Genomic DNA, 13384 nt, shown 5'->3' on the forward strand with positions numbered 1-13384 from the left:
TCACGGTTTGTTCAAAGCTGTAATATTTGCAGCTGTGAAGAGAATAAGGCGCATGGTATCTGTAATTTCACTGCTGTTTTCATGACAGAAGCTTGTATTATTATAATTTTAGGTTGCAGCCGGAGGCTCTTGCTTGGGTTTTTTTTTGCATTTTTTTTTTTTTTTTTTTTTTTTTTTCTTGTTTTTTGTTTTTTTATATAGTGTGTGTTGTGACCGCAGTGCTCAAGTGCCTCATGTTTTTGTGGAGCTCTCGGGCGCTCAATACGGCAGACATAATCAGCTTTTGTTGACTTTATCTATGACACTAGAGCCTTAGAGGTTAAACTTATTAGAGGTTTGACTAAACCGTGCAATTCTAATGGCTGATAAGATGTTTTGGACTGCTTGTGGAAAGCATTCTAGAGGCTATAAAAGAACTTCACAGATTAAATTATTTATAAAAAGGATTTTCATACATTTGTTGCAGTGGCCATGAGTGTGTTAAATGCTTGCAAGACATTGGGTCGCATTTGCTGCAACAGTATCCTAAAAATAGACATTAACCAATTGTCTGTGCACCCTTGATGACATCAGTTAAAAAGAAAACTGGCAAGAAAAATAATAAACAACAACCTTTTTGTTTGAGGAAATGTTAATATTCAGCACAGCGGCATCGTTGCGTTAACATACCTGTGCATCGGCGAGCATGACGTCCTTGATGAGGGGCAGGCCGCGGGATTCGCCATTCTCAACACGGACGTAGTGCACTTGGTATCCACGGATCTGCCCGTGCTGCTTCCCTGGCAATAGGGAGCGCCACATTACCTTGATGGCAGTGGAGTTCAGCACCTCAACCTCCACACGCCGAGGAGGGGCCCCAGGCACTGCGATGGGAAAAGATGTCACGCTATGAGGTATTAAGATTACCATATTATCATTAAAACTACATTTTTAAAAACATTATGGTGGCTTTTGCCTGTGCAAAACTTACCAATATGATGCTAAGGTGTTGCTTTCTGCTACTTGAATTATTTACCTATTTTTTGTTCATATTACTAACTCTAAGTTTGAACAATGGTAGTAGTGATAATTGACTTAGTATTTTAATCATGAATGGGACATAAAAAGTCAATTAAAGCTTATGTTTTACAATCAAAACACATTGATTAGTATATTTAGTTTTTAATGAGCAAAATTAAAACCCACTTGTCTAGAAATGTTTCTCTTTTTATCAATTTTAGAAGGCAGTTTTAAAAATATATTTATCCTGATGAGACTCTGAATCACTTGGACTTGAACAGAATACATTTCTCTACCAATCCACCAATTTATACATAGCTAGCAATCATCACATGTAAGATATCACACCTAAACCTGACTTTTCAGATGTTTTTGGGCTTTAAAAAAAACTAAATTGTTAAAATTTCCCTTTAATATTTTACACACCTCGGTTCATAACATAGCTAGAAATCATAGTTCCTGAGATATCATACCCTAAACATGACTTTCCAGAAATGTTGGGGCTTTCAAAAGCATGAAAATGTTCAAATCTAAATTAAATATTTTACACACCTCAGTTCATTATTATAAAAATTAATGGAAATAAATATGTTTGTTTGAATGTTGACCTTCAACATGAATTTGTGCTTTGTCATTAATATTTTCTTTGTTACTTACTTCATGATTACCACTCTTTTACTCACTATTTACCAAATTTAAAGGTCAGTTAAAAAATATTTAAACCCTTATGAGACTCTGAACCACTTGAACTTGAAGAAGACACATTTTTCTACCAGTCCACCAATTTATACAAAGCTAGCAATCATGGTTCCTTAGATATCATACCCTTAACATGGCTTTCCCAACATTTGTAAGCTATTAAAAACAGGAACATTTTAGGATCTACATGAAATGTTACAGACCTCAGTTTCATTCCCATATAAACAAAATCTTCTTTAATTACGTCTGATTCAGCAAGAAGAGACTCTTTGTGTGATCTAAAAATAGTGCAATGTACCAATCTTTACTGAGTACCCTAAGACTGTACGATATGCCATCTCTGTACGGCTGAAAAGAAACTAAACCCCTGCGTCTCAGCTAGTACATACATTCAATTATGTGAAAACCAGGCTACTGATTAAGCACCCATCTTAAGGGACATTTAATCAACTGTAATATCACACCCCCATATACCCGAGCAACCATTTCATCCCCTTCCATTTCACTATCTTTCTTATCTGAGCACTGATCAATTCGCGAGTCTGCCGTCTGCAGTCTTTTACCTGCGAGCTAATGAAAATCCTTTTATACCAGGCCTTGATGTTTAATACCTCCGGCCATTCAGTACTGCTCTAAGGAGGAGACCGATTTCTTGGATGGTCAATAAAAGACGCCATAAGGGGATGTACTGTATTTTGGGGCCTGACTATTCCATATTAGATGCTGTAACGGTAGAGTCTCCAAGGATGTGACTGTCGTAATGCATTGCTACTCAAATAACTCCATGTTGTGGGTTGGTCAAACAAGATTTCCCTGCAGAGGTCTTGGGGTAGTGTTTCCTCTCTCCTGACCTGCCTACAGTGGTTGACCGGCCCGTCAAAACCATCTATCCTGGGGTGGCCCAAAGCGCCAGGGAAAGGCTGTGCTCCGTATTGATTAGTAGCTTGTATCTTGAACTAGCGCTGTCAGTCATGGAGAAAGACTGCTGTCACCGGGGAACGTCCGACACAATTTTTTACTCTAGCTGGATTTATTTCAGTGCTCATAAGCTGTCTGAGTGCTTTACAAAGAGAAGTGACGGATGAAAATGATGCTAAGTCAATGTTTCCTCTATCACATAATGCTAGTCAATAGATCTTGTCCCGAAAAGAGTAAGCTGTCAACACGGACGTACAGTATAATCAACATTTCTCTCGCCTCATCCACCATCTTGGATTTATTTTCTCAATAAACTCGGCCAGAGACCATATAAGGTCAATGGAAAATGAATGGGGGAAATTATAAGACCAAATATGGTGGCTGTAGGAAAGTAGGTACAGCCTTTTAGTTAAAAGAGCCAACTGCGTCAAATTAAACTGAAAAAAAATTTTTTTAGCTTGAAATCAGGTGAAGAAACAGATCTATTACAACAAACGATATAAAATGTTAAACAATTAAAACATTTTAAACAAGATAAATGCACTTGAGAATCAACACTGTGTACGATAATACAAGTGTATTTTGTATTGGTGAACTGGCATATTGTCAAAAAAATATAAGTTGTAAATTGAAAAACTAAAATCTAAATTTGGCTGAGCAGTGGTTTGGGTGGTTTTGGTTTGGGCTTATTTCAGGTTAAACAAAGTAATTAGATTCAATCTATGAAAACAAATATTGGTATCTTATACAGTGTTGTTTCTCAATTAAATTTTTCTTCTAGCAAACTTTTAGATATTTCAGCTAGAGAACAAGTCAAAAGACTAATTTTAAATTACCATCCTCATCTGTGCGGCACAGCAGCGGCTCGCTCTCGGGGCCCGGACCCACGCTGGTGGAGGCCGCCACAGTGACTCGGTACAAGGTCCATTTCTCCAGCCGCTGCAGCTGGATCTGATTGGAGCTGGGGGAAACCGCTGGCTCCTCCACGGGCTCCGTGTTGACCTCGGCCCCGGCCCCCACCACCGCGTAGCGCACAATGTACCCAGCCAGCGCCCCATTCTGGCTCTCGGCCGGCGGAGGGCGCCAACTTACCATCAGGGTGGTGGAGCTGTGGCTGGAGCACTTAATGTCTTGAGGGGGGGCGGAGGGCTCTGCTCAGGTTTGGGAAAGGGGGAGAGGAGGGGGTGGAAAACAAAGAACGAAAAGATGGGAAAGAGAAAAAGAGAATGATGATAGGGGGGAAAAAACTGATGAAAAAAAAAAGAAGAGAAGTGATGTACTGAAACATAAGAAAAAAAGAAAAAAAACTAGGAAAACAAACGCAAAGAGCAAATGCAAACAGAAGAGTTGGTTTTGAAGGGGTCAGGGTGTTTGTCATGCATGCATAAATATGAAGCATGAAGGTTTAACTTTGGCTTGATTTCTGTGTCACAGATCTAGAAATAACACCACATATGTTGGGCATAAGATACAGCAGATCCAACTTTAACCGGCTGTACGCGAGCCAAAGATTTAGCCCATCTTTCACAGTAAATACCCTGGGCTCTCAGGATATATTTCCACCAAGAGGGGAAAATAGATCACATTATTTGCATTTGAATGAAGGCCATTCATTGCAGTATTTCGAAGGTTTTTTTTGTTGGGTACTTTCCCTTGCACATATCAGAAATTACAATGTCTGTGCCGTTGTAAATCAATATAAAAGTCTTGTTTGAAATGCACAGAGTCTCTGCTCACTAAATGTTTGTGCGTATGAATGCATTATACCATTTAAAGCACCGTAACATTTATCTCCATTGTAAAATCGAGCATTAAAAGTTACTCTGTCGCGCTGATCCCTGAAGCCATAAGTAACACAAATGAATGAGTGGGAAACAGACAGACGGGGATAAAACATATTTGTGACTGAAATTCAAATGGATGAGCACCATCGTTGGAAAGCAAAACAAAATCATTCAAAAAGGATTACAGGAAAATGAGGAAAACTCTCTGCGAAATAATGGCTGGAAAGAAAATGTTAGGACCCAAAATGTCAACTCAGAAGAATCATGGAAAGCCACCAAGCTTCGAACAGAAAGTAAGACCATTAAAAACAGCAAAAAACAAAACAAAACCAAAAACACAAAGCATTTTCCTGTACATTATACGTACCTGACATCTTCAAACACTAACTTTTAAAGACTTTCTTACCACAAGCACCCAATTCCAGGGAGGCTATGTTTCCCCAGAGTCGGTTGGGTTTGGCCCTCTCCCTCTATTGCCAAGCTCATCCAATACAGCTCAATTCAAACTATTCATGTTCATTAAGCCTAGTCCATTGGTTTAGTCCAATAATGTAAATGTATGGATGTTTTTTTGGACGGATGGAGAGAGCTTTCCCTGTGCTTTCATCAGTCTGCACTATTCACTGTTTACACTAGCCTGAGGGTCCACAAGATTGAGATCAGGGTGCTAGCACCTCGCTAACACCCAGCCATTCATACCCAAGTTATATAATCCACCCCAATTCAAACCATCAGCAGCCCACTTGTGCTTTTGTTTGAGAAATGATTAACTGATTTGTCCCATCGCCAGCCAGCTTTCATCACAGGTGTCCCAGAGTTCAGTGAGCGACATTATTCAGAGACTTGTTTATTCACCAAATGGGCTTATTGGATTAAAGTTTTATTGGACTTTCATCTTCCGTTTGAAGATATATTCTGAAGATGTACTTCCTCTCTTGAAGAGTATTTGCATTCAGTTCTCATAAATCGGCCTGGTTTGAGTGTGGCAAGAAAGTTTGGTATCTGAGAGTTGCAGACCTACCTGAAGGTTTAGACTCATGATTCTGGGGATGTATTATACATCAAACGCAACAAAGCCTTGAATTTCAGCATTCAAAATGAAATGACTATTAAAAAAAACAAGAGTTATGCCTCAACACCAAAATCGAAAGGCATTTACTTATAATTTATGATTTAATTATCCAGATCTATGCCAAATGGTGGCACTGGCAATTGAGAGGTGAAAAACTCAGATTTGTTTGGATAAAAAGGTTGGAATTAGTTTACCTAACTTCTATGAGCGTAACAATCAATTGACTGTGGACCTCCAAATGAAATCACTCTTCAAAACTAAGAGTTGTGCCACAAATGATGTTTACTTTTACAATTAATGACTTGATAATCCAAATCCAAATTGTTGTGCTGCTTCAAATAAGCCAAATGAGAGGTGAAAAATAATGACAATAAGAGGTTTGCTTGGCTGAAAAGATAGGAATTTGTTTGAAAGCTGGCCGCCGGCAACTGATTAAATGGATTGGACTTAATCTACTTTTGGACCTCCAAAATGTTCTTGCCCTAAACCCATGATGAAGACCGGTGCAAAAACCCTTGCCCCCAGTTTGTGGACCCTCTATGACCATGTTTGAAACCTTAGCATCACTCATTAGCCATTGACTCTTAAGCGCATTTCCCACTGGCACCCACTTGGTCGAGGCAGGAGTGTCTATCTCCACTAACCCTCGAAAGTTTGGACATATCCTCCAAAGAGTTGGGGGATATGGAGGGTGAGGTGAGTACTCTCTGCTGGACCATTGCAGGGGCTCGTAACTGTGGGCTGACCCACAAACAGTGACCTGACTGGGCGTCAACTGAACAGCACTGTACCAAAAAGGAAACAAACACAATACACTTTTCTTTCGTGCCTTCATGAGGAAGTCCAGTCTGCCACTTGGTGTAGTTCAAAACATATTATGAAGAGGTAATCCATGTATAATCTGGCTCATTAGTGTTTAAATGTCTTGGGAACTCTTGGTGAAGACAATAGCACTCTTTGAAGCTTGCGTAAAGTTGTGAAGGGATACGAACCAATTCCCCTGGTGTATATGACAGTTCTGCATCTCAAGGTCACTATACGCCTACATATACGCACTGTCAAGTTGGCCGACTTCTGAAACGTGAGGTGGCAGACTGAACTTTCCTCTGAATGGCGGTCACTTACCTCACGGGAATCCACACTGTAATGTTTGTTTATGTGTTAGGTTGTGGGGCGTTTGTGCTAAATTGCTTCTAACTGTCCAAGCTTGTCGCTTCCCTGACCTTGTTATGGGTAAATCTGCACTACTTCAGTTTATGCTCGAGGGAAGACGTCGGCAGATGTAGTGAAACATGTCTCCCATCTGTGTGAGACCCTGCGGGACAAAGCAGAGTCCCGTAACTCAAGAAAGAAGCCTATGGCCATCCCGCCGGGATACTTACTCTCACCTTTAGTTTAATGGATTTGCTTTGGCAATGCTAAGTGCTGCTGCTGCTGCATGTCACGGTAAACTTAACCCTGATAGCAAGAGCAAAAAAAAAAAAAAAATGCTGAGAGCTGTTTCCTCAAGTGTGTTTGAGTGAAACCAAACCAAAAGTAAATAAAGTTGACTGAACTGTGTACTGAACGGAAATAAATTAAAACCAGGTGACGTCAAGCCGGAGAAGGTGAGCTCAAAGTGAAACAGAAGAGCTAGAAAACAAAAGGGAGGTAGAAAGTGCACCACATTGTTTCAGAATAATATATATGAAGACACCAACAACAGGACAGACATATAGAGATGGAACAGAAGGGGACACACACAGCGTACGACATGCCAGAGGTCAAAGGATGCATTAACAGAGCGCCCCCCGGGGGTAATGGGAAGAAATACATGCATTCAGTGCTCGCTCTCTCACGCTCAGGTGTAACGTTGTGTGTCAATGCAGCAGGTTCAGTGCATCCCAACACCCACTCAACCAACCCCATCCCACCCATTCTGCACCAACAAGCTGCACAGGTAGAAACAGAAGATGAGTTAAAATGGTCCACATCTGCTGCCATGGCTTTCTGGCATCTTCCGCCCACTGTAAGTGTATCCAAGTCTGAAGAATATCAACTTTAAAAGGAACCTCTAAACAAAAGGAGCATCATGAAAACAAAATGCATTAATTTTTTTCACAGAAAAAAAGTTTATCTAGGCAATCTTTCATCAAAATGTAATAAGTTGCTCTGCCTCTAAGGCAACTTATGCCTTATTTTTCAATTCCAATTTTCCAATCAGTTCCTGATTGAAAAAAGTTGTACTCCAGTATACCATTTCACTAACCAACATGCCAGATTACAGAAGTAGAATGGGTTTTGAATGCCAGTTCATGTTGAGTTTAAACTTTTTTTAACCTTTACACTAAAACTAAAACTAATCTAAGCACAATTATAGGAATCGGTTTGAGGATGCACATAATTTTTCTTTGCTTATTTTTTCTTGGAAGCTAGCTAACATCATGCAGAATTATAGAAATGCCATATTCACAAGTGCATTTTTCACCCATAATTCATTTACTCTGAAACGGAAAGTGTTCTGTGCTCAAAAAAATTTATAATTTTAATCACTCAGAGAAATACAACTAAAATAGCTCTTAGCTTGGTATAAAAGACTGAGACCACAGTGAAAATAAAAGTAGAGGCATTCTCACTCATGCTCTCAGACTTCTGGACCCCTTTGTTTGTACAAGCAGAACACAAGTAACTGCAATTTTTTAGCACAGGGCACATGCCAGCTGCAAGGTTCCCCACAAGCACTGATTATTTCATGCACTGAATCATGATGCGACTCAGCGAGGGTGTATTTTTAGGCCGGAGGCTTGAATAATTCAGCCAGTCTCCCAGCGTAAATGCTGACTACCTGCAGGCTCCAGCGGCCACTGACTGTGCTGCTTTCAGTAATACACAGTGAGGGACTAGATGTGGTGGAAAGCCATGGCAGACCCCAGAGTCAATAATATTTTGTGCGCTTCAGTCACATGGGAAGAAAAAAGTGCATTTGCTGTTGACACATGAAAAAGAAATACGAACACAGAAGAAAGAAGGGAATGCGCAGGGGAGCCGAACGGCACGCTTGCTGCAGATCAATCAACCCACATTGATTTGTTTGTTTCACATGTAGGAAATCTCTGAAGTACATAACTGTGACATAGAGAGACCCAGATGAAAGAATAACCAAACAAAGAAGAAAAAGAAGTGCGTGTGACACAATCCAAGGGGCGAGGAATCCATTAAACTAAACAACACAGGTCATTTAAAAGTTTGGGCTTTAACATTTAGACGCTTGAACAAAATAATGTTTAAAACATCAAAGAGGGCCTCATTCATGAAACGCAAGCAGAACTAATTGCGCAAATCGCACGTACGACCATTCTTACATAAACTGATGCGTTTGCAGTGATTTACATAAGAATGTTTTCACAAACAATTTACACAAATTTGTTCTGCTCGTTTTTATCGTCTTATTAAAAATAAGTTCTTAACATGCAAAGAAATAAATTATTCAAAAGCTATGCCAAGTCATTTGGAAATATTCTCATCAAAATAACATCACCTCTGCTACCTGCATGTAGCAAAACTCACTTCTGGCTCAAAGGTGATGCTGTTTTGCGCAATTTAGATGCATAAACAAACACAAGCAGAACACCTGTCATAAACCAGGGACCAGGTGTCTGTTCTTTAACACATATCTGCTGCAGACACAAGCACACCATTATCATTTACTCTTGACATTTCTGGAGTCGATAAACAATATCCCTGGATTGGGAAACGAGGGTGAAGGTTACAGTGGCCCTTTCAAACAGTGTTGTTTCATCCCGACCCCATCGAAAGCTCAAAATTGTTATTATGTCTTGAAAATACAATATTAGACCCCCAAACCCTTCACATTCGGGTCCTTAGGAAAGGAAATGGACTACATACTGGCTTGGGATGTCCTTTGGGATATTTCGTTGGTGAAGGCTCCAATGCCTTTGTTGGAGATGGCAGCCAGAGAGAAGTAGTACTCTGTATTTGCACGCAGACCCTCCACCACATAGGAAGAGGTTGGGCCGAATGTTTTCTTTACCTGTTTGGTGGAAAATAATAATGTTACTGCTAATGACATGTGCAACAGTGGTCCTGACAAAGTATTTGAGAAGGTTTGTTGTAAAGAAGGCACCTGAGATTCTTGCCCGCCCTCTTTGTAATGTAGTTCGTAACTGATGATTCCCTCTTTTTCAAAGGCCGGTTCCCATGTTAGCTCAACACTCGTGTCTGACACCTCACCAACCTGGAAGTTGGTCGGCTGTCCAGGGACTACAAATGGAGCCAGTGTTGTCAGTTTAATAGACAAGATATTTTATATCTTATATATTTTAAGAGATTTACAACTGTAGAATTTGTGAATGTGGTAGAAACATAATGTACTCAGAGGCAACTGAATGATTACCAGGTTAAAGTAGTGTACTTACATTTTTGTAACTCTGACATTTACAATTGCTCAAATGATATCGCCAACTAATACCCAATAATTTACCTAATCTTGCTATGTTTTTGACTGAACAACAATAAAAATGGACATTTCCAAAACTAAAGTAACCTTTTTACATCTTTTCTACACTGCTACCTCACCTAATACTAACAATGGACATTTCCGATTGCGAAACTCACCATGCTACATCATTAGCCCACCACACACTGACAACAGATATTTGCACTCTAATTTAATTTGCTATTAGTTTACGGCTCGGTACGCATTCAATTCATTTTTACATACAAAGGGTGACAGTGCACCGCATGAAAAGAAATGATCATTCATGTTTTCATAACCGCTGGCCAAATTAAAAAAACGAAACTAAAATTACAATCATCTTTGACATTAGCTTACCAAACAGTCACAACAGATATTTTATAATCACTAAGCTCATCTTGCTACATTGTTAGCCCACCGAACACAAAAAACAGACTTTATCAATCTCTAAATTCAATTTGCTTCACCCAATATTTGCAACAAACATTCTTCAGTTGCGAAACTCACCATGCTACATCTTTTACTCACCCAACACTGAAAATAGACACTTAATATTGACAAACTGTTGGCGCCAATGGCCTCCTGAGATTGACAAACTAAAAAAAAAAAAAAAAAAATGACAAACTAACCTCCTTGAAGCACTTTTACATGAATGGGATCTGAGAAGGGTCCATCTCCTACAGATGTGAAGGCCAGCACTCTGATGGTGTAGGTCTCGGAGGCTACTAGACTTTGAATGGTGGTGATCACGCTGTCCTGAACGTTGTGGATGTGCCACATGCTCATGGGCTGAAATGGATCCATGGTGTAGTAGACCCGATAACCCTTGATCTGTCCATTGGGCTCCTCGGGTTCATCCCAGCGTACCATCATGGTGTTCTGGGAGATGATACGGGCCTGGATATTGCGCGGTGGGCTGGCGGGAGCTTGCTCCCCAGTCCTAGCCTCAACCGGTTCGCTGGGCGGACCCTGGCCAATGGTGTTGAAGGCTGACACGCGGATCTCATAATCAGTGTTTGGAGAAAGTCCGCCGATGCTGTAGCGAGTGGTGGTGATGGAGTCCACAGTCTCGAACTTGCTTTCGGGAGATTTGGCGCGATACTGGATGATGTAATGGGAGACGGGCTCAGGGTTGCCACTGTCCCAGGTGATGGTGATACTGGTGGCGGTAGTTTCGGTTACGACAGGAGTACCTGGAGGTTTCGGCAAGGCTGCAAGTGGGGGATAAGAAAATACTGTAGACTTAAACAATCAATACTGGGACTAAACACTATCTGAAATACTTGCTTTGGCTTAGTTTTAATTTCTTTTGACCAGAGATCCTTCGAGTGACCTTGTAGGACTCAATGGAATCTTACACTTGACAATGATCTGGGAATTAGCCTCGATGATGCCCAGGCTGCTCATGGCCACGCAGGTGTAGTTGGCCGACTCACGAACACTGTTTAACTCCAGAACGTTCCTGCCAACTGGCATCTCGTCCTCAGGTGTCAGGTCCTCAGAGTTAAGCATCCACTTGACATAGGGCATGGGCGAGCCGACAGCGACGCAAGTGATGTTGACACTACCGCCCGGCATGATCTCTTGCGCGTTGGGGGGTGTGATGGAGAAACGTGGGGGCACACGACGAACTGCATAGGGTGGAGGAATGGTGACAAGAAAAAGAGAAAGAGAAAGGTAATGACACGCCAATGAAAATGAGCCTTTCTTTAGAACATACATGATGTTGTCTAAAGAGAGAACAACAAATTAAAACTTCACAAACATTTCGGTTTATACAAATTAAAATAATGATAAAGTAACTAAATTAAGAAAACTTATTCACCAACAATACAGATTGACATTAAAGCAACAAGTTCATAGCAACAAGGTTCAATTGACCAATATTTGACCCATCACATCACAATTAATTGCACAAAAATCTATTATGAGTTTCTCATCTTTAAAATGAGATCTCTATGTGGCTTATAATTACAGTAAACAAAATGAAAATCATGAATTACTGTTAAAAAGCAGAAAAAACTTTACAGAAAATACTCTGAGCATAAAATAGTGCGAACAACAAAACTTTTTTTAAAAATAGTTTTTTAAATCTGCCTGTGCTAAAGAAACCTTAAATATCTTACAATCTGTACATACACGTTGGTAAGTACATGCACTAGTAATGTGATTCCCTCCAAGAGGGACTAAAGATGAGAAACCTTAATCAGATTTTTGTGGTTGAGAGTAGATCAACTGGACAAAGCCTTTTTAAGATCTGACACGCTTCCATTGATAGATGCAGCTGTCATTTTCACAGACATCATGCAGAAATAGGTAGAGGTCAACCAAAGAGTAAATGGAAACAATAAAACCAGAGAGAAGAATTTGAGATAAAATGCATAGAGGAATATAACTGAAGGGTCGCTAGCATGCCCAGACAAAAGACAACTGGAGAGGAAAAAAAGAGAAATATAAGAGGAAAGAACGCGCAAAAGAGCCAGAAAGAGGAAGAAAGGGAAGGGTTGGGAAAAGGAACGAGGGGGGGGAACCCACTTCAATCTAGAGAAAGGCTTTTTTATCGTCTCCAGCCAATATGACGTAATGTGACAGGATCGTAATGTCACATTGCGGTCCTGGCTAGACCCAACACAAAATTTACAGTGGAAATCCTGGATTCTGTCAATAAGTAGCTGTCGGTTCAACTCAACTAACTATCACACACATCAATAAAACAATAAGAAGAAAGAAAATGATACAGATGCTAGTCTACGATGATGACAGCGTTGCACCTCAACTACTGAGATGCCAAACCTACACACGAGAGAAAAGATGAAGGATCTGTTGAGGAAAGGGTTCGATATGAGTTATGGCAGAGATGGAGTTGGCCAGGTTGTGCAGCAGGCTTTTTTCATAGCCTGTCTGGCATGTTCATTCTTGGTAAACATGCTATTTTGACGTGACTCGTTAAAAAGTTAAGAAACAATGGAAACATAATGACTTTAAAATACAGACTCTGTTCCAAAACCTAGCAAGCTGCCTAGGCAGATACCTTCTAAGGCAACTTTTAACAAATATTCTAAAGACCCAACTCACAACTGTTTCCGATTGAGTCTGACACAATTATTGGGTAAAGCAGTACATTTTTAATTAGAGTGAAACATCTTGAATGAAATTATTCCATGCACTTTGACCTTTGATTTTGGGATTTACTTTTTCCCCTCAAGGATACATGCAATTCTCTTATCACTTAGCTAAAACTAGATATCTTAAAAAGCAATATAAAGTTGCTTATGAAACATTGGGTGTTAGGTGTACGTTTATACATCTAGGTAGTTATCTTGCAAGGTTTTGGAATGGCGCATTTATAATTAGAATACAGATGGTACTAGTAGTAGCGTTCAGGTTAAAGAAGTGCTACCTGTTACATGTAAAATTTTGTATTGCACCAAACTTTGT

General features: G+C 40.1%; 1 protein-coding gene across 39 annotated transcripts in view; it reads right to left on the reverse strand.

The window, feature by feature from the left end:
- The window catches only part of ptprsa (protein tyrosine phosphatase receptor type Sa), a 204921-nt gene that overhangs the window by 51933 nt on the left and 139604 nt on the right, over positions 1-13384 (reverse strand). For 30 of the 39 annotated variants that reach the window (XM_042749806.1, XM_042749804.1, XM_042749811.1 and 27 more), the window contains 6 exons: positions 11305-11577; positions 10576-11157; positions 9596-9732; positions 9358-9502; positions 3453-3767; positions 670-863 (listed from right to left, as the gene is read on the reverse strand). In XM_042749806.1, coding sequence (XP_042605740.1) covers positions 670-863; positions 3453-3767; positions 9358-9502; positions 9596-9732; positions 10576-11157; positions 11305-11577 — 1646 coding nt within the window. The remainder of the gene's footprint in view (positions 1-669; positions 864-3452; positions 3768-9357; positions 9503-9595; positions 9733-10575; positions 11158-11304; positions 11578-13384) is intronic. The other 9 variants (XM_042749826.1, XM_042749828.1, XM_042749827.1 and 6 more) reach the window with 1 other exon arrangement.

The sequence above is a fragment of the Cyprinus carpio genome, chromosome B22 (assembly GCF_018340385.1).
Source record: "Cyprinus carpio isolate SPL01 chromosome B22, ASM1834038v1, whole genome shotgun sequence".
In the NCBI taxonomy this organism is placed as follows: domain Eukaryota; kingdom Metazoa; phylum Chordata; class Actinopteri; order Cypriniformes; family Cyprinidae; genus Cyprinus; species Cyprinus carpio.